The 22,001-nt window shown below is 42.1% G+C and overlaps 1 protein-coding gene across 10 annotated transcripts in view; it reads left to right on the top strand.

Moving 5' to 3' along the window:
- Nucleotides 1–22,001, top strand: part of CNOT1 (CCR4-NOT transcription complex subunit 1) — an 88,166-nt gene that overhangs the window by 1,083 nt on the left and 65,082 nt on the right. For all 10 annotated transcript variants that reach the window (XM_075008674.1, XM_075008675.1, XM_075008669.1 and 7 more), the window contains exons 2-7: nt 12,036–12,301; nt 18,741–18,848; nt 19,647–19,745; nt 20,929–20,997; nt 21,100–21,154; nt 21,772–21,975. In XM_075008674.1, the coding sequence (XP_074864775.1) occupies nt 12,200–12,301; nt 18,741–18,848; nt 19,647–19,745; nt 20,929–20,997; nt 21,100–21,154; nt 21,772–21,975 (637 nt within the window). In that variant the 5' untranslated portion in view covers nt 12,036–12,199. The remainder of the gene's footprint in view (nt 1–12,035; nt 12,302–18,740; nt 18,849–19,646; nt 19,746–20,928; nt 20,998–21,099; nt 21,155–21,771; nt 21,976–22,001) is intronic.

The following is a 22,001-nucleotide window of genomic DNA, read 5'->3' as shown; positions in this document are numbered from 1 at the left end:
GTTGCATCTCGGAGACTAAGAAACTGATTAGGTCATGCGGTTTTGTGGGTGAAACCCATTTACCCAGGAAAGTTCATGAAAAAGCTCAGCACTTTGTTAGTTTGTAAGGTGCCACAGGACTGCTTGTTTCCTCACTTAAAAATAAGCACTCATATATTTCAAGTCTATCGAAACAAAAAGCAGTCAAGTAGCACTTTAAAGACTAGCAAAATAGTTTATTAGATGAGCTTTCGTGGGACAGACCCATATTTCAAGTCCGTTTATCTCAGTGCGATGGCTTTCAATGTGTTGTGGGCTGCTTGCAGTCCAGTTGGTGCACAGCTAGAGCCTATGTGCATCCACATGGCAAAACAAGTACATATATCTTGTGTGGATGTAGTCCACGTAACTGCATATTCCACCCACAATGGTGATTAGGTTAAGAACCCCTGTGTTAGCGTGGAGGGAGTGCAAGGGAAGGGAGTTGATGACCTTTTGGGATCGCTTCCAGTTCTAGTATTGTGTGAAATTCTTGAATATTGTAAATGTCACTATGCAAAATATAGTTGTGGCTTCAGAAAGGTGGTTTTTTTTTCTGGGACAAATTTAAGAATTAAAATAAGTGTTGGTTATTCTAAACTGAGACTTGGAAGTGTGGCATTTCCCACCTTGCGCCTGCTTTGTAGGCTTACTGAGTAACACTGAAACTTTGATCTCTTGAAAGGCAGAATTATTTAGAATCTGCAGACTGAAAGTGTGTGTGTGTGTGTGTCCTGGGCATAACAATAATTTGAGTCTGTAACTCATATGGATAAACTCTCTAGTTTTAAGAATGTGTCTGTCTGTGTATATAGTGTTGGTCTATAGGTCTAGCCTGAGACAGGTTCTTGAAAAGCTTAGTTAAAGGTCTTGATGAAAATCACGTTTGCAAGACAGGGCTATTATGTTACACTGGTTAATGAAAAAAAAATTCCTAAAATGGAGTACTTATAATGTTGTGAAGCAATAATCTTTAATTTCAAATTATTGCAGTGTGCCAGAAATAATTAGGTGTTCATCTGAAAGGAAGAAATATTTCTGAATGGTGTCATCCAGTTAATAACATTAATAAGTAGCTGCTTAGTCCTAACTAGCTTAGTTCAAAACCAGGAAACTTCCTGCAATACTGTTGTTAAAATAGCTTCTTTGAAATGAGCATTCCTCTCTTGCATAATAGCTTTTCCTTCCCTGATCTTGAAATTAGAAGGTGACTGTCGGTTAAATTTAAGAAATTACGAACAGTTACTTACAAATGGAGTGATCTACAGGGTCCTTAAATATAATGAACAAATAAAAGTTGACACTGACAGCCAAATACGCACTGTATGGAATATACAACTTAAAAGTTTTTAAGTCTCCTGTATTGTCATGACTGGTTAATGCACATGCTTTGTGAGCTCTACTTGGAGGACTCTGTATGTAGTGGAAACCATGTATAGATGACAGCAGCTGTCAAGTTAAAATAGTGACACGAAGGTATTTCTAAAGAGAATTATATGTATTAAGAATGAATTGTCCTGCAAGAAACTTCAGGATGCTTTTTGTTTCCAGGATAACTGTACCTTGGATTGAATAAGATTAAGGCAAAATTAGCCCAGGCAAGACCTTGTAAACAGGAAGCAGCCTTGGGTGGCTGTGGAGAAATCAATTTTCTGTCTTACTCCTGCACCTTAATTAGGTATTATACCACACTCCATATCCCTATAAGTAGGGCTGTCTCAGCTTCTGACCCTCATCTTCTTGCCAGACAACCACAGTCTTGAGTCTCCCTCTATCCTTTTCCCTAGAGAGACTTATTTCTGTTCATTCTTCTAGTCAGTATTTACTTTAAAATTATGTTTAATATCTCAATTGGACGTGTAAAATTTCATGGTCATATAATTAAATTGTCGTCCATGTGGCTTGTGCGAGGAGTTTTGCAGTCAAATTTAACTTTGAATCATAGTTCCAGTTTCTTTCCTGAGTAATTCTGGGGAACGTATGCTTCATGAATTCTAGTTATATGTCAAAACAAAAACGCATTAAAGTGGCACTTTAAAGACTAACAAAATTTGTTAGGTGAGCTTTCGTGGGACAGACCCACTTCTTCACATCATAGCCATACCAGAACAGACTCAATATTTAAGACATGGAGAAGCAAAAATAGTAATCAAGGTTGACAGATCAGAAAGATCTTGTAGTTTTTGGTCTCTGTCAGTGGGATCAGGGCAAATGTGATTGAACCTAAGGGCTTGACTGATGGGTGACCATGTTCCATCAGAGAGGAGTTCTGTAATTTTGCTCCTCTGTGTTTTCCTTATGTGGTGTCTTACTGAATTTATATTCCAGTAATGGCCTCTCATATTTGGCTCTGATAAAATGCTAACCTCCATGTTGGTGGTGTGGGATTAGTTGTTTTTCTCATGAAACATGTGGGAGAGCTTGTCTAGTACCTTGAAAAATTCTTAACTTCAGATTAAATCTTACCTGAGCCATTTTAAGACATGTAGAGGGTCATACTGAAATATTTCAAAGCACTGCATAAGCATTTTCACTTCCACCTGCTCAGTGGGAAAACGCGCAACTGAGCTGCCACATGACTTATTAGAATACTATATGCATATGAAATGTCATAAGTAGTTTATAGTGCATTTGTTTGATTTGTAGATTAGCAAAATCATTTCAATAATGGTATGCTAACTTCATCTGCAGAGTGTTTGTGCTCTGTGTTAAGTTACTGAATTCGTCTAGAATTTTTGTTCCTGTATTTATAGCCCACCTGAATTCTACAATATTAGAGGCACTTCACAAGCTGCATCGATTACCAGCTAAAGTTTAAATGTTACAAGAGATTCTTGCGGTGTACCGTTCATTCTCTTTAGAGAACATAATGATCCCATGGAACACTTCTAAACAAACTAAAGTGGTTATTCTGTACCACCTGAAATAAAATTAATGTTTTTCTGTGGAGTATGGATAAGTGCTAATACAAATTAAGGTAATCATTTAAAAGGTGACTGAAGGGCTGAATCTGTTATCACACAGGAACCAATACCTTAAATACTTTAAATGGAATGCTGCACAGGTACAGAATTTCTTCTTCCCTCTGATCTGCAAACATGCCCCATAGATTTGTAGGGTTCTGACTGTGTTCTGATAAAATTGTCTTGTAGCAAAATGTGTGCTGTCTGTGCCTGTCTTATCTTGAAGTAGACAAGATCAAGGTATAGTCTTGGTTTGTTAGGTGTATTAGGTGAAGGAGTGCAGTTTGATTGTCCCATTTGGTCACTGAGCTTTGCAATGTAACATTTGAGGAGACTGCCTTTCCTTGCTTGTTTAAATTCTGGACAGCCTTATTTTAAATGTTACAGCTGAATAAAAAGATTTTGTCCCTGATGATGGCTGTGTAAGCCAATGAAGTAGTCTGTAAGCCCATTCTTCATATTATTCTCAAATGTTTGTATTTAACAGACTTTTGTGTCTCCCATCCCATTCATGATTGCACAGTATCCCTGTGGTACTACAGTGACAGCTTAGATGGAAAAATAATAGTTATAGCTTGAGCTTTCAGTGATTCTAGGGAGTCATCATAACATGGTATACTACATCAATGCATCAGATGCACCAGTAGTTATGTGAATTAAATCCAGACCGTCACTTCACTCTTGAAGGAACTCTTAGAAATATAAGAACGAAAACACCATATAATGTGAGGGCAAATAATGCGATAACTCCATATTGGATCTTTTAGTACTTGTCCTCAGAGGAAATTTGCATAACATCTTCAGAAGGCAAGCATTGGAACTACATAATTCTGTAGGCACCTAAGAGTAAGGATTTAACAGGGACACTGATCTTGTGACGACAACTTGTAGTATATCACACTGTTATCCTTCATCTGCCTCAAATCCTTTATGCATAACAATGTGGCTCCAAGATGCCACTTGATTTCAAAAGACTGGCTCCAATATGCTTTCTCTCTCTTTTGCTTTCCTGTTTTTTCCCAACTTGTGTTTAGTTCAGCTACCTCTTCCTTCCCCTGAAGAAGAGCTCTGTTGTTGAAGTTACAAACTTTACAGCTACACAGACATTGGTCCACTGAAGGGTATATTGCCTCACCTACTTTTTGTCTCAAGAATATACTTTTCTTAATATCTAGTTATTTTCCTCTGGATCTCATTACTAGTCAGAGTTTGATCATTCACTGAATGTTGCAAGATCTGACTACTTGTGTAAGTTTTCTCGAAAGCACTGCAGTAAAATTTTTAATAATCTTAATTGTCATTCATTTTTTAGGAAGGGAAGATGACAAAGGGTTCAAATGTATTTTCTCAGTTGACATAGTTGTCTTAAAGTTCTTTGTGGCATGCCTTGTACTATGTGGATAATAAAATATAATCCAACCCTGCTTACATATGCTTTGTGTCTAAAGCATTGAAATGAGGCTCCTTCCTAGAATTTGCAAGGGCCATCGCTACTGTTTCTTCCTTGAACGATAGTATCCCCTTAGGTGCCTCACATTTGGCTTACTTAAAATCAGGACCCCAAATTTGGCTTTCAGTTTTAGATTGCTGTATGGCCCTGTGAGGAGATGCTGCTGCTGTTGCTCAAGCCTTAGAAGTAGGAAAACCTTGTCCTGGTGAGTGAGGAGTTGGGAGAAGGGGTTATGTTATCAGCTTCCTCAGAAGTTAAGCCTTTGTTTCACTGTCTTTTGTTGCCACTGCGGTGGTTTGTTTTTCCAAATGCAGGGTAGAGTGATGCTAACAAAGCTCTGATCAGTTTTTCTATTGCTATCCACAGGGTACTGCATTTTTTCAAAAACCTTCTACTCTAGGTAGAGCATACTGCATAGTAGGTGATGAAAAAGCAAGAACCATATGAACAATATAGCTTTCCAATGAGTAACCTGTCTGCAACAGAATTAATTGAACAATATGGTAGAGAGTGGGGGAAACAAATATAAACAGGGTTGTGGGTGGTACCCTGCTACTTCTCACATCTGACATCTTTGGCCTGAAATTTCTTCTTGCTTTTCAGCAGCCACAGTAGTGTTCAAACTTGGGTTCTGTACTAGCTCCTCAAAACAGAACCCATGAGCAAAATCGAGGTAGTGTGTGGCATATGGTCTAGGAACAGCAATCACTGTGGAATCGAAGTACTCTAGTGAAGGGAGGGTGAATAATTCTTAGTAAGGAGCTTGACTTAGGCACTGTGCTGGACCTAGCTGGTGGCCATTTTCTATCTTTCATAGTAGACTAGTAGATGTATAGCAGACTTCTGAATATGTGCCATTGTGGGACCAGTAAGCTGCCTGTCTGCACAGTGAGAACTTTTGAAGCATAGGTCCAGGAAAACTAGTCACTGAAACTTTTTCTTTTAGCAATCTAGTCATCCTTTTTAAGCTACCTTTTACAATGTACAGTTCCTTCTCAGATTACTTCCGAGGGCCTTTGTAAATTTAAATCACTTTTTGTTTCTGCTGAGGTAGACTCCCAAACATGGTAAATGTGTTACATGCTCTGAGTAAAACTGAAGGAACTTCTCTAATCTTTTTTTAGTCAGATGTGTTCAGTGTCTAACTTCTCCCTCTGCAGTGCAAGTAACTGACACTTTTTTATAAGTTGAAAGTCTTAGGTTTCTGAAAGTTGAAGTTTTTTTTTTTTGGTTTTTTTTTTTTCAAATTTTAGGAATTTTCTTCCCAACTTTTGAGCTTGGGCTTTTTCACAAACGGTGAGAGTCTGACTCCAGTCATAAAGCAAACATTGTAACTTGTAATTCTAATTGAAGGGGAAGAGATGGACTCTGCAACTAGGAAGTCCCTTTTCATAAATTGGGAAAATTCTTGGTTAAATTTGAGATGACAGAGGTGAAGAGCACAGGTTTGTCAGCTTGTTGATATTCTCTCGCAATTTTTGTTGAATAAGCTTTGAATTCTTGTGCGGCAGAAAAGCCATTCTGGGTAGGGCCATAACTTTTCAAAGAAGTGGCTTTCTAAATTGAGTTGCTGCAAATACGGGATTCAGAATAGTACCATTCACCCTACGTCTGCCCTCGTAAAACAGGCTATGGAAATGTGTCCCAACATGTCTGATCGTGTTAGTCAGAGTATCTTCCTTGCCACATAGTAGTTGCGTATAATGTTTACCCTTTGAATAAGGGGAAGTCTTCAGACTCTTAGCAATTCACAAACTTCTGTTTTTGTTTGTTCTGGCAAATTACATTTCACTACAGACACTCAACAGCTGATAAGGTTTTCTCTACCTTTCCTATACACGTGTAAAATTCATGTTATGTGCACCAGTGTGGAAGTGATGTGACGCTTCATATCCATATTGGTGCACATAACAGAATTTGTGTGGTAGGGCCTAATGTGTGCAGTTCACAGGGAACAAGTGTGGTGGTACAGGAGGTATTTACACTCTGCCCCTCTGATAGTGGAGCTGCACAGCTGACAGCATGTGTTCCCATCCCTCCCCCACCTTAATCTCCTGCATATGCTTCCAGTATGGACCCTGCTGCTAGCATTGTAGAAGTGGGTAGTGCTGGTCTTGGCAAAGATGTACCTCATCTCTGTAGAGAAGTTGGGAGGGAAGGTGTGGAAGAAACAGCCTAATTCAGGGAAGAAATTCGACCTAGTGCAGTCTAAATGGAGACTGCCTGATGTTTGAGATTTCCACAGCCCCCACGCTCTCCCCCACCCCCTTCATCTACTCAGGATGAGGAGAGGACAAAGTCAGGTTCAGGAACACACTTGCTGTGCTCTGAGGCCAACTTTGAAGTGAGTCCTTTCTTAAAAGTGCACTTTTTAAAAGTGCAGATTTCCTCACTCATACTGTGTGGGGTTTTTTTCCCCCCCTTTCCTTGTTCTCTCCCCACCTCGTTCCTCAGGCTGGGGAGGATAGGCAACAGGTGGGACTTCCAAGCTCCAAGGTGACCAGTGTGCTGCTGCTGGTCTCAGAGGCTGTGTCTGCCTCTGGCCCCGGGGGTTGGGGCTCAGAGGCCTGCTCCTGATGGTGGTGCTTTGGCTGTGGGGGGGCTGGAGTGCCAAATAAACACTGAGGTGCAGGGGTGATGTCTTCCCCACCCTTCCCCCTTGGATGTGGTGCAGCTCATAGGGGCAGGTGGCAGGTCCTGCCTGGTGGTGTTGGCCACGGCCTGGGCCTGTGCGTACCCCCACTGGAGCTCTCTAACTTTTGCCTGGATCTGCTCCAGTCTGCAGGGGATGGAGAGTTGCCCTGTTCCACCAGGCTGGTGGTCACATGGATGCAGGGCCAACAGATCCAGGAGGGCCTGCACCTTGGCCCTGCTTCAGGAGGGGGGCCTGCCTCTTGGTGCCCCAGGGTGATTCCTGGGACTCCTCATTCTGCTCCCTTGAAGGCGTGGGGGTGGGGGGGGCTCTGTTCAGGGTGGCTGGCTGTCTGCCATTTGGGACAGCTCTCAAGAGAGGAATGGCTGTGAGGGCCTGGGGGACTGCAGGTGGTACCTCTGCTGCTACTACTACACTTTCATCCTCCTGCTACAGGGTTTGCAGGGCTCCATGTGCTTTAAGAAGGGCTGGATCCTGGCACCATAGAGCGCTGATTGCTGTGGACAGGGTGTCCCCTGGGGCACCCTGCAGGTCTTTTCTGTCAACAGCATGCTAGAATGCCTCCCAGAACATCCAGCTTAGGCCTTCTTCCTCATGGGGAGTGGAATAATATTGTTGACAAAACTGCTGCATTCTGTCCACTTACTGTTGACAATATGTTTTCAGAATCCAGATGCTGCCTGGGTTTTGTTGATGGAAGCCCTCTGGTGTAGACATAGCCTGTGTGCTTTCCCTTCCAGCAGATGTGTACAGTTTTTGCTACTACAGTAAAGCCTTGAGTTATGCAGGAGCTACATTCCTTCAATTGCCATGTAACTCAAATTTTTGTGCAAGTCAGTAGGGCGAGACAGGAACCAGGGAGCAACCTGGTTCCTGTCTCCCACTGATTGCAGAACCTGGGAAACTGATCAGCTCATAGCTGGTCAGTTTCCTGGTTCCTGCCAGCACAGGGCAGCCCAGAAGAAGGCTGCGCTTGGTTCCCAGCTCACCATTGTTTGTGGGACCCAGCATCTGATGAAGTGAGGTCTGTGCTCACGAAAGCTCATGCTCAGAACTTTTCTGTTAGTCTATAAGGTGCCACAGGACCCTTCGTTGCTGTTACAGATCCAGACTAACACGGCTACCCCTCTGATAATTGCCACAATGTGCACATAGCCACCACCCTGTGTGAGCTGTCCCATGGCCCTGAGCGAGATGCAGGAGGAGACCTCTTCGCCACTGACACCATGCGCTTGTCTCACCACGTGATGGGATGTATGGGTGGAGGGTGCTCCATGTGTGGCTCTAACGAATCTTTGTCACAGTGCATTGTCCAGTTTGCCACATGTGGCAAAAGGACGGCATATTGGACACCATGTGTCTGCGCATTCATAACTTTGATCTCTCTTGCTTTTAAATTTTGGGTAGTGAGTATAAACATTCCTAACCTGTTGTGGCTTGAGTAACTATAATGTAACTTCTTAAAATCAAGTGTGTGTTTCTGCTGATGGTGGACAACAGCAGTATGGATCAATGCACATTACATGTATTCCACAAGTAGATAGAAAAAATGAGATGAAGCACTGGAAGTGGGTGCGATAGGATTTGTGGTGTGGGAAGGGGGCTCATAGCTGGAGCAGAGGATTGAGGTGTGGGAGTTATGGGGCCTGGGAATGGGATGAGGGAATCAAGACTGAAGTGTTGGTGGTGACGGCTCAAGCTCCAGTTGTGTGCTCCAGGATGAGGATTTTGGGGTGGTGGTTACCCAGTGGCTGTGGTGGGGAGTGAGGGCTCCTCTTCCCTTCCACCCCCCTTCTTCCAGCAGCAATACCTTGGCTGAGGGAGGAGTGGGGATATGTTTCCCACCCCGGCTGTGGTGAGGTTAGGGGAGAGGGCATCTTTCTCTCTACAGTCTTAAGTGTGTGCGTGGTGCTTAATAAATTGCTGTTTAACTTAGAGGGGTCTGGGGGGCTGATTGATTACAGTCTCTTGTCAACAAAACAGAAATGTAGCACTTTAAAGGCTAACAAAATGATTATTCAGTGATGAGCTTTCATGGGACAGACCCGCTTCTTCAATCTGAAGAAGCGGTCCGTCCCATGAAAGCTCCTCACAGAATAAATCATTTTGTTAGTCTTTAAAGTGCTACATTTCTGCTGCTTTGTTTGTGTGGAGTACAGACTAACACGGCTATCCTTCTTATGAACATAGTTTGTTTTTTTTTTTTTCTTATGAGTCTTGAAGAATAAAAGACATTTCAATATACATTTCTTGTTTGCTAGAAGTATAAAATTTCATCCCCAGTCTTAATGAGCCTTAGTTTTATGTAAGATTTCTTACCATCCTGGTAAAGTAAGTTGTCAAGATTTGCTTTTGTGATTGGAGAGCTGTTTGATTTACCCTAAAATTTTAGGGTTTTATTGAAGATCTGTGTACCTTTTTACAGTTGCTTGATGTGATGTATGGCAAAGTAAAATTGCACACTGCAAGAATATTGCACGTAGGGTCCCTAAAACACGTGGCTGAAGCTTGTTGCTCTGTGGTATTTTAAGTGTTCTCTCGTTCTCCTTGTCTTTTAGCACTGCTAACGAATTAGAGATACTGAGCTATCTTCAGTGCCCCCCCCCCTTCTATCTTGAGCTTTCTTCCTCTTGAGAGGTGCTGGAAAGCTGCATAAATAAGGCTGCGTAGGGAAAAAGTGTAACAGAACTTTGTTCTGTGGATATTGCACTTATGGTACCGTGAGAAATTATGTAAGCCAGTGTTTCCCCAATGTAAAACATTTGTGTACCCCTTTCAGACTTTGTCCTTATTAGTGTGCTGCCTCTCTGAATGCTATCCCAGTGCTTATTGCCTGATTTTTGAAATTTATTTTCTGCTGCGTACCGCTTGAAATCCTTTCATGTACCACCATAGGTATTCATACTACTTTTTTGAGAAACTGATCTAAGCCCTGCTCCATTATATTATGCAAGACTTGTACATTTAAGTGAAATGATCAGGAAATCCATGAAATTTCTTTAGAGGGATGGCCTTGTTAGTCTGTAGCTTCAAATAAGCAGTCCTGTAGCACCTTAGAGACTAACAGATTTATTAGGTCATGAGCTTTCACGGGTAAGACCCCCTTCATATGAAAGTGGAGTATAAAAATATCCCTGGCTCATATGGGGAGGAGGGGGTAGCAAAAAGAAGGTTACTTGTAGGACTAGTACCAGAGAGCTGTTTTTAGTCTATATTCTATCAAAACAAAAAGGCAGTCCAATAGCACTTTAAAGACTAACAAAATAAGCTATTGGGTGGTGAGCTTTCGTCGGACAGACCCACCACCTAATAACTTATTTTGTTAGTCTTTAAAGTGCTACTTGTAGGACTAGTTCATGAAACAAATTGGGATGTGTCCCATTCCTGCAGCTGTCAAAGGTGGGGAACTTGCCTTTGTGTAATGCATAGCATAGTTGATATATCTGCTCAGGCCTAGTTTAAATATGTTAAAATTGCAAATGAATTCTGGTTCAGATGCCTGCCTCTGTCATCTTGTAGTTAAAATAGTTTTGTAGAAGAATGGCTACTTTTAAATCTGTTATTGACTGCCTAGGGAGGTTAAAGTGTTCCCTTATAGGTTTATGTACATTCTAGTCCCTGACATTAGGTTTACAGGAAAGTCTTGTTTAACTGGTATTCAATTAACCAGCATGACTCACAGTTGGGCAGATCTGGTCAGGGGACACTAGGCAGGAGTATGGAGAACAGTATGAGGGCTGGGGTTTGTACAGAGCATGAGAGCAACACCTCTGGAGTGAGACTGGGGAGCAGCCTGCTCGTTGCTGCCATGTGTCCTCCGAGCTGCCTCTTAGTGCTGCTGGCAGGAGAAGTGGTGTCAGGGCTGGGGTTTGTACGCAATGTGGGAGAGCAGCAACCCCCTCAGTGCTGCCCTGCATCCCTCCATGCTGCATTTGAGTGCAGCCATCAGGATCCTCCACTCTCCTACCTAGTGTGCATACTCTGTTATCCAGATTATTTGATTATCCAGCAACTGTCTGGTCCTGTGGATGCTGGATATCCAAGAGCTTACAGTATGTGTGTTCATCCTTTGAAGAGACTGTCCGGTTTGTCCATTGACAGAGGGGCATTGTTGGCCCACGATGGCATATCACATTAGTGGATGTAAAGGTGTGAGCCCTGATGGTGTGGTTGATGTGGCTAGGTCCTGTGATGTTCCTTGTATAGAGGGATATGTGGACAGAGCTGGCAACAGTTTCTTGTAAAGATAGGTTCCTGTGCTAGTGTTTGTGGTATGGGGTGTGGCTGCTGGTGAGTGTTGTCTTGAGGTTGTGTGGCTGTCTGTAGGCTGTCCGGAAATTCCTTGCTACCAGAATTCCTTGTCAGACTGTAAAGCCTGGTAACTGACTCCTTTTCACCATTTATTTTACATTGCACTCCTTTTGGACAAAAACTGAGCTGTGGTCTATGGTGACAAGTATCAGAGGGGTAGCTGTGTTAATCTGTATTCACAAACACAATGAAGTCCCGTGGCATTGTATAGACTAACAGATTTATTGGAGCATCATGTTTCATGGGCAAATGCATCTGCCAAAGGGGGTCTTTGCCCACAAAAGCTTATACTCCAGTAAATCTGTTTAGTCTGTAAGGTGCCACAGGACTTCTTGTATAAGCGGTCATCTGTTTTTATGCTGTTTATAATTTTGAATGTCCAACAGTGAAGGAAATGATTTTCTAACTCTGTTTTTAATAGAAATATCTAAAAACAAAAACGCAGGAAGACCGGTTCAACTTTGTAAAAGTTCTTCTCAAAACGCCATACTTCAAGTGATTCAGAAATGCAGTGTATAACTTAACTAGTATAGTGACTAGGCTTGTTTCAGTGAGAGACTTGAGTGGATTTCGAAAGTTGCTGGAAGGGATTTTAAACTGATGCAAATTGAACCTAATGCAATATTATTTTATGTTGTAGGTGCCATGTTTCAGAACAGAATAAGACCACTGGGAAAGAGCTGAAGAAATAACACAACAAATATAGGCTAATAGGAAAAAAATTAACCTGTCTCTGAGGTGACTAAAGGGGAATAATGGTGATTTTGCGCCGGGCTCGGCCGCCTGCTTCCGCCCCAACCAGCAATGAATCTTGACTCGCTCTCGCTGGCCTTGTCTCAAATCAGCTACCTGGTGGATAATTTAACCAAGAAAAATTACCGAGCAAGCCAGCAGGAAATACAGCATGTAAGTAAATTGAAGTGCTGCAAAAAAAGCTTTGGAATGAAAGGATAGAAGAATCAAATGGTCTCTCTCCTTTGAATTTGTACCTCACAGCATTCGCAGTAAATGTGTAGCAATATTAACTCCTCTCCCATCCATGTCCAGAATTGCTTTTGACAGCAAGTCTTGTTGGAACTGTCACTAGGTGATAAGGCAGTTCTTCTCTCTCCCTTAACTGTCCTTAGTCTTACCATTTTCCTTTTTCATGCCTACCAATTTGTTGTTCTGATAGCCTTTCCTGAAAGAATCTACTATGCAAATAATTCTACCTAAATTCCTCCATGTCAGGACCTTTAGGTTTATATACTAAACTTACCAGTTGTTTGCTTCATACGTCCTGTTCAAAACAATGTCTTATTGAAACCTTGTATGTGATAATAACTGTAATTGTAGAGTCATTGTTCAGTGTTCTGGCAAAATCTAAATGCTCCTCTAAAAGGATACTGTTTTAAAGATGTTAAATGCTTTTAACTGTGCTTGTAACTTAGTTTTTATTTTAATTAGCTACTGGTTGGATGCTTGTTTCACAAGGAAAAATAAGTCAAGTTCACTTTGTTTCTTATTTGCCACCCAGAACCAGAATGTCCACTCAACACTTTTTAACTTTGTTAAAATTATTTACCATTTGTTAGTTTGAGGCAGCATCTAGAGTTAAGTAGCCTTTCTTTGTCAAGGGAGCCCTTGGGCCGAAGAGTGTTGTCCACAGTGGATTGGTGAGAAGGGAATGCATATTACTGGACCAGTTTCTAGAACTGGATTGCCTAAAGCAGCTGGTCTTCCAGATTTGTATGAAACCAGTTCAGTTGAATTCATTTCCAGGAAGTCAGGTGACTACATCAGTCTGCACTAGTCATCCTCTTTGAGTAATGCCAATAGAGAAACAAAGGGCTGAATGAGCATGGAGACTGAACTAACCTGTCACCTGTAGAGCAGTCATTCTGCATCAGGATTGCAGTGTCATGGCAAACGATGGTGAGCAGTGCTGCCTATTGTGAAGTTTGGCTTTTGTGGAAACTTCATTTTCTAGGTCTGTCAGCATAGTACCCTTGAGCAGTAAACTAAAACTTGATTTGACACTTCTAGTGCAAACAGTTAAGCAAGTTTTTTGATACAAAATTTAATTTATTTTAATTTGTTTATATCTCAGCCATTGGCTGAAATTGAATGGCTTTGGTAAACTTGAGCAAGTGAGTTCTATTTGGAGCTGGCTTTCAGAAACTCTAGGTACAGAGATCACCTTTTACTTGCTACTGCTCTTGCCTATTGGTCACAACAAAAAAGGGCTGTGTCTTTTGGTGAGAGGTTCTGTGTAAGGGTGCAATGTAGAAAGACCTGCTTCCTTGAATTTTAAAAAAATAAATCTGAGGATATTACATGTATTTTGCCTTAAGTTATCTAGCTCAGCATATGGTTACTGCTATTTTAATGAAGCTCCTTAAAGATGTCTAAACTAAACTTGAACTATTAAACATTTACAGATTCTGCAGGACAGTTTTTATTTAGTCGCTTCTGATTTGTAGGCATTACCATGGTATTCTGGCTTACACCACTATAGAGGAATACATGTGTTGGGAGGATGTTATCTGTCTATTTTGAAACCTCTCCAGATTTATGTTGTGAATGGTTTTTAATTAATCTTAAATTATTTCATGTTGGGGTCCTGCTAAACTCTTGAAGCAGATCTTCTAGTCTGAGTTCCATAAAATTAGAGACCCATTTTAATCACTCTTTGTGAACTGCTCAATCCTTCTTTCCCCGACAAATTTATTTTATGGCACTAAGTCCGTTAGCAGACTGTTTACTCTGTTCTGTATAGTTTTTCTTACAAATCTGTTATGGAAAAACCCTTGAATGTTATGGAGGAGAATCTGCCACTGCTGTGTCAGTTTAGGAAATACAGATAATCTGCCTCTAAAGTGACTTACAATTCACTTAGTTTTGATTGCTTCTGAGGTTTGACTGGAGAGCCCTTAAGGTTTGGCTTGTGATAGGATGGTGGCTGTTTTACAGGAGGAGTCTGGATTATATACATTAGCCCCTCCTTGAAAACCTAATCTTGGACTCCTAACTCTTGTGGGATCTAATGTTTTAAGTTCCTCTAAGCAGCTACATGTTTGCTCATAAAATGCTGCTCAGAGCCACTACAGCTGTGGGAAAGGTGCCTCGACCCCATGCTGCTTCAGTGAGAGGGTTGGAGGTATTCCTTTCCACTCCGGGCAGCCTACCCCCAAACACCTCATATCCAGAGCCCATGCCCTTAGGTGGTACCCTCCTCCCCAAAAGGTTGCTGAATAATTGTGGTAGTAAAACTTTTTTTTTAAATGTTTTCAGTGGCTTTTACTCCTGGTTGACAGGCACGTTTATGCATTCAAGACCATTCTTCTTTCCATCGGCCTGTCATTGCAAGGAGCAGACGGGCAGAATTTCCTTCACCCTGCATAGACATGTAGCATATGGTAGGAAATACTTTAAGTGAGGGAACAGTCTTATTCTCGTGCTATACCAGTCCATGGATGTTAGTGTGGAGGTGCAGTTGTAATGTTGGCATTATATGCATACTCATTCACTTTTTACCTTCAGTAAACTCATTTGAGTCCACAGATTTATTTGGTGTAGCATGTGGAAGAGGCGGGGTAGTAACTCCCTTCAGAAGTCTGGGGTAGAGCATGGGAACTAGTTTTGAATACCGCTTTGGAAGCGATTTGGATCGCCCAGAGTTCTAGATGGAGTCTGAAGCCTGGACTAATAGATTCACTCTCAAAAGAGTCAGATGAATTTTTGGTTATAGTGTGTGTAAACATCTGGACTCTTCAGGTTTGTTTTTTTTTTGAGCATGACCTGTTACAAAGCTCTCATGGACATGGAGTTGAGTAATTGTCTGGTATAGATGGTAGTACTACTCTTCTGTTGCGTAAACAAAGAAACCTATTAAAAGAGCATGCTGATTTCCACAAAATGGGAGGGGTAAAGAACCAGGCTATAGAAACTGAGTAGGCTTGATTACTGAAAGGTATTTATACACCCATTGTTTCACAGTTCAGTGCCTAGAGATGTTGACAGAGTAGTGGTGGTGGATTCTGCTCAGAATATTTAATGACTGAGGTTTAGGGGATCTTTTTTTTAAAAGGTCCATAATCTGAATTTGGGGAAGGAAATAGATGAAAAGTAGCAATAAGTAACCATTTCTGTGTAGAAAGTGGTTCAAGTACTTAAAACAGCGAGGGGCTGTACTTGAGCTATGACATACTCTAGAATGGGGTCAGCAACCCTGGGCATGGGTGCCAGGAGTGGCACGTTGGGCCAGTTTTCATTTGCACGTGAGGCAGAAGCTTAGCCCGCCCTGCACCTTCTCCCCCATGCAGCAGGGAGCTTGCCCAAAGCCTTGCCACCTTAACAGAAGACCAGGTAATGCTACCAACGACCACCTAAACAGTAATGCCCCTCATCTTAATTTATTGACGGAGCTGTTGTAAGTAAGACTGTTAGTGGCTTTGAAAAGTGTCCCCAGCCTTCAGGCTGTACGTAGAGGTGAAAAGGCCAGATTTTTGGCATTCCACCTCAGAAAGGTTAATAACCTCTGTCCTAGAACTTAATCAAATAAGACGAGTAAGGTGGGCTTGAAAGACAGGCTGTACTGTACTAAGTTTCTGTAATGGCAAGGTGACTTCTTCAAAATATGGGTTGAACCTCCCATTGTCCGGCACCCTCAGGAGCTGACCGGTGCTGGATGATGGGACGTCAATATTTTCTAGCACATTACTGACACTTCCATTTAAGGGTAATTTACAGCTAAATATAATAGCACGGGACACTGAGAGCCCAGACTGGTGGCTATAAAACTTTATGGGACCATGTGAAAGTTGGTCACACCCATGATATGTGGTTGTCCAGCTAATTAAAGCATGCCGGATGATGTTTGCCAGATGGGAGAGTTCTGAATTAGAGGGGTTCAGCCTGTAGTGAAAGAATAAACTTGATGCTGTCACCCTTGCTGTGCTATTTGACAAACTAGTTTTAAATCTTTGGATCAGGTAGACTGATACTGAAGAGAAGTCTTGGTGCAGAGGCTTAGCTTTCTGATGTAAAATCTGTGTTGGAAAACTTGCTGATCAGTAAAGGCCAAACTCAGTTTCTCTTGAGACTTGAGGGTTTATTAAGGGAGTAAAGAATAGTGGGGTACTGAGATTATTTGTACCAGTCTATATGTAGTTCAACACCCTGCAAATGGGTGAATAGTGATAGTGAATCCAGAGGGGCTTGTGTTTCGGAAGAGGTGGTGGAGCACACTGGTTTTATGGAGTTAAGTATATGGCTACTAGTGGAAACTGCTGCTACACCATGGCATCCCATCCAGAATTAACTAGAGCAGTTCAATATACAAACCCTTGACATGCCAAGTTCACAATGTTTTTTTGATAGAATCCTTCACCGTACTCAGCAGTGCAACAAGGGTGCCTGTTATCTTTGCTGCTCTTAGTCACAGAGCTCTGGATTATAAATGGGACAACAGACGGCCATCAACGGAGCAGGCAGTGGATGCTATTTTTCAGACAGCTAGAGGACATTGGTTTTGCTGATGTTACCCTCCATTCACACCAATGCGAAAGCATGGAAGAAAAGGTTACAACATTAATCAAAATTGCCTCAGTGACAGGACTGAACATTAACAAGGGAAAGATCAAGACAATGACGATCAACCAGTCCAACAAGACCAGCATCGCACTGGGAGGGGATGACCCGGAAGATGTGGAGCAGTTCACCTTCTTGGGGCGTATTATGGGCACAGATGGAACAGACAAGGATATCAGTACTAGGATAGGAAAAAGAACAACTGCATTCAAGACTATTTGTCCCATATGGTGCTCACATGATGATATCTGTGAAGACAGAACGGCGGGTCTTCAACACAAATGTGAAGTGTGCTCTTGTATGGATATGAGACCTGGCACACTAAAAAGTCTTCAGCTCACGAGCCGCAGACATGCAAAAACAGATGCCTGAGGTACGTCCTTCACATCAAATGGCAAGACTTTGTCACAAATGAGGAGCTTTGGCATGGAGCAGGACAAGAACTACTTGATGTTCAAATAAAGAGAAGAAAGTGGGGATGGCTAGGCCACACCCTCAGAAAACCATCATCCAGCAGAGTCTGTCAAGCTCTCCCATGGAACCCGCAAGGAAAATGCAAAAGAGACGACCTCGGGCAACATGAAGGTTTACTGAGATTGAAGGACAACAACTGGGGTACTCCTGGTCAGCTAGAAGCTTTGTCCTGAAACTGAGTGAAGTGGGGGAGACTTGTAGATGACCTATGCTCCACTCAGACTATAGGGGTTTAAGTCAGTCACTAGTGCAAGGGCACAGTTGACACTACAGAATCATTTCTCTATATGACTATACTGAGGGGAGTGGACTAGAATCTTGAACAAGTGTCAAGACTGCTACAGTTTTATGCAGTATGGGGAGGATGTGGGACAGGATACCCAAGATTCCTCTTAGCTTTGTTTTTAGATCACTCCCAAGTTAGTTTAAACTGAGCTATTTAATATGGGATTTACAAAAAGCTGTGATGAGTTAGCAGTTCCACTCTTAAATAGTGAACTAGACTGAAGGACATGTAAAATATCTGATGTTTGTTTACTTTCAAAGTGGCCTGTGATCTTGACTTCCTGTCTTAATGAGTCAAAAATTTATTTTAACACTTACCTGAAATTGACTCCTACTGTATTTCCGTGCCCATTTGTATACTCCCTTACCACTGATTGCCCCTTTCTTTCAAAGAGAGAAATTGAGATGCTAGTGTGCGTCAAAGGAGGGGGACCTCCTTAAGTGGTCAGTACCAGATCAATCCTGTTAAATATGGTGCTAACATACTACTAGAGAACCTTTATTCCAACTAAGATGGCTCCATCATCAAACCTCAGTTAAGTAATTGGTAAAACACCACCAATATTTTTGGTTTCCCGTGTTGGTATCTGACCAAATAAATGCTAACACACGCTTCAGTTGTACAGACTGTCTGGGATTCTTCCAAGTATTGGAGCTGAAACGCTTCTCATGCCACCTTGGCTCTCTCAACTAATATGCAGAATAGTTCCTTAATGTGAACAGAAGGATCCAAGATTGCAATTTGGAATTATAAGATTGGGGTTCTATTCCTGTCTCTGTTGGACTGCTTTGATTTCAGTCTTTCCAGCCACTAATGGGGTTAACCTTTACTACACAGGTCTGTTGAGATTTAACAACCAAGCTATTGGATCCTCAGTGCCTCCTATGTGAACTTGAGTATTCCATTGTGCAGATTAGTGAAATTGCTAGAGTAACCAAAGTATTGCTGTCCCATTAACTTGTCTGATAACGTTCCATAAAAATTTTCGTGATGGTTTTGTTCTTGGTTTTTCAGATAGTGAATCGGCACGGTCCCGAGGCAGACAGGCATTTGCTACGCTGTCTATTCTCCCACGTGGATTTCAGTGGCGATGGTAAAAGTAGCGGCAAAGATTTCCATCAGGTAAAATCTACATGTGGACAGTCACTAACTTTTCAACTGGCTTATTGAAAGCTGTCAGGCCATTTTAAGCACAAAAGTCAGGTACAGATTAGTTGTCAGTTAATTGAAAGAGAATATTCATGCACAGCTTTTGAATTTCAACCCCTTTTGTTGGCTCTTAAGCTTGTAAGAAAGTGGAATATGATTCTGCGGGTTACGGGGATGCTCTCTGGCTTTTAAGGGATTGATACAGAATACCTTGTACCAAATTATGCTGACTCTACTGTTTGTTTGCCCCATGAAAGACTTTCTTAAACTCCCTCACATTTTTAAAACTTAGTTGCTCATTGTATTATTAATTTGGACTGTCTTACGCACTTCTGAACTAATTAGACTTTTGGGGAACACCTATTTCCTGGCTTAGTCTGCGTTTGTTTCCTAAAATCTCTTGCGAAACATTCCTTAATTTGGTATACTGTGCTCCTGTTGAGCTGTAGGAGCTTGAGGCAAATGATGACGTAAAGGATCACACTTGCTTATCCAGTTTACTAGGTGACAGAGAAATTTTATTTCGTTAATTTGTCTAGTCTGGCAAATATTAAAAGCTAATGTCTAATGACAAGAAAACAGATGAGCATCCATCAGAATTTGACTGTCCTTCCATGTTTCTTGGTACAAAATACTGAATTCAAAATCTGAGGCCCTGTAACATCTGACTGGGTTATTGCAACTATGTCTGGGGTGAGTAGACATTATAATGTAAATACAGTTGCAATATGTAATGCGGTAGCAGCTTTTCAGTTACTTTGTTCTCTTCAGACTCAGTTTCTGATCCAGGAGTGTGCGTCTCTGATTACAAAGCCAAACTTCATCTCAACGCTGTCCTACGCCATTGACAATCCACTGCACTATCAGAAGGTCTGTATACCCTGTTTGAAAAGGGACAGCATTTTTATTATGGAAAATATTTACAATGCGTTATATTTAAAATAGCTTTTGTCAAATGAGGCAGTAGCATTCATGCAGCGTGTAACTGTGTAGTAGCAAACAGAAAAGGGGCATGAGGAGTATGATGACGCAGGTTTTGCTAGAGTTGGGGCGGGGAAATGGTGTACCCCATAGGAAAGAAATTAGCTATGTTTACCCTTCAGGAACTGTTGTTCTCTGATGGATTAAAGCCCCAGGGTGAGCTAAGTTTGGGGGGGCATAACATTTCAAAAGTGGGGCACAGCATGATCAGCTGCTGCATCTCAGGTTCATCCATCTCATTTAAAATGTTGAAATATGTTGCTGGTTTTATGTCTGTGTATTCTCTCTCGCACGCACGCACACCCCAACTGATAACTTTTACATTCTACACACTTTGTTACACAAGCCAAAAGGATTTTTATATGAGCATGACCAAAATTTGTCAGTTTGGATTACGTTAGACAATTTTGGGGGTGGGGCTTCTAGCTGCAAGGATGAAAAGTGGGGCCCAATGTTGCCTGAAATCCTCACAGGCCTTTTTTGTATTTTTGTGCCCTCTTTGCATTTAAAACAATTTTTCTCTTCTAGTACTATTAATTTTAAAAACTGAATACAGTAAGCCCTTGAAATGCATTATTTTGAGTTGCACCTAACTTGTATTAGTGCATGTTAAGCACAGTTCAAAATCCCGCTTGCCCCTCACGGCCCAGCTTACCACCCGCACACGGCTCTGGCCCCCCGCCCCCCCCGTGCCCAGCTCCAGCTCACTGCCTCAACCCTGCATGCTGCTTCATCTCAGCTCCACCCCATCCCCTCTGCAGCCCTATGCCTCCCGAACTGTCCCCCCCCTCATGCTACTGTATTATGTTGACCTGGTGTTGGTCCTGAACACGCAGTGGCTTAGAACTGAACTGTAACTCTTGGAGTATGAGTGGATTTCAGCTTCCTACCAAGTATGGATCACCTTGAGATTAGCTCTTGAAATGTACTTTTTTGACTGCCCTATTGAGAGTTGAATGGTAGTCTCTACAAAATGGCTTCACTTCCTGCAGATGTCCCTCTCCTGTATTCTCGTTATGTCTCCAGTTATAAAGTAGACCAGCCATATAATTCATGCTTTATTCTGTTTCAGAGTCTAAAGCCTTCCCCCCATTTATTTGCCCAGCTGAGTAAAGTTATCAAATTAAGCAAAGTTCAAGAGGTGGGTAAACATTTTTTTCCCCCAAACTAGCCAGTTAAGTTTGTACAATACAAAACTTGTCTGAAATTCATGGCGTCTTGCTTTCCTCTCACTTGTTCACAGGTGATTTTTGGTCTTGCTTTACTGAACTCCTTCAGCCCAGATCTACGCGGTTTTGGTAAGTGAGGTGTTACCAAAATGTTGCAGCAGAGACTTGTCATACAACACCCTGATGGTGGCATAGTGACTGAGTTACTGAGTTTGCTCCTGCAGTTGAAATCAGTAGGCACTGGAGCAACAGTTGTTCCCCTGTCCTTCCCCAGTTCTGACTTACTATAACTTATGCGGGAGGGATATCTCCGTGGTTTGAGCATTGGCCTGCTAAATCCAGGGTTGTGAGCTCAATTGTTGAAGAGGTTATTTAGGGGTCTGGGGCAAATAGATTCAAAAAAAATTGTGAGGGATGGTGCTTGGTCCTGCTAAGAGGGCAGAGGACTGGACTTGATGACCTCCCAAGGTCTCTTACACCTCTCATAGAACAGGATCTCCCTGTATCTCCATGTCTGTTCCAGACCTGCTGCAGAATCTGTCTTGCTTACTAAAGGTGGGGCTGAGAGGTATGTGGTAGGAAAAGGATCATGCTCTCTGAGCAGTAGACAACTGTTTCGGTGATGTGGAGTCTGTTAAATGTGCCCAGAACAATAGATGACTGACAGACCCAAACTGAATCTTTGGCTATGCTAGTCTTTAAGGTAACATTCAGGCTTTAATTGAGCCTCTCTTCTCTTCCTGAAGCTGCCCAGTTTATCAAACAGAAACTTCCAGATCTTCTGCGTTCTTACATTGACGCAGACGTCAGTGGAAATCAAGAAGGTGGCTTCCAAGATATTGCAATAGAGGTCCTGCACCTCCTCCTCTCCCATCTCCTTTTTGGGCAGAAGGGAGCCTTTGGGGTTGGACAGGAGCAGATTGACGCTTTCCTCAAAACATTACGTAGAGGTAAGTATAACGTGATGGACTTAGTC

The sequence above is a fragment of the Carettochelys insculpta genome, chromosome 14, assembly GCF_033958435.1.
Source record: "Carettochelys insculpta isolate YL-2023 chromosome 14, ASM3395843v1, whole genome shotgun sequence".
In the NCBI taxonomy this organism is placed as follows: Eukaryota; Metazoa; Chordata; order Testudines; family Carettochelyidae; genus Carettochelys; species Carettochelys insculpta.
Note: the sequence above shows the minus strand (reverse complement) of the source record. Positions and strands in the feature narration are given on the sequence as shown.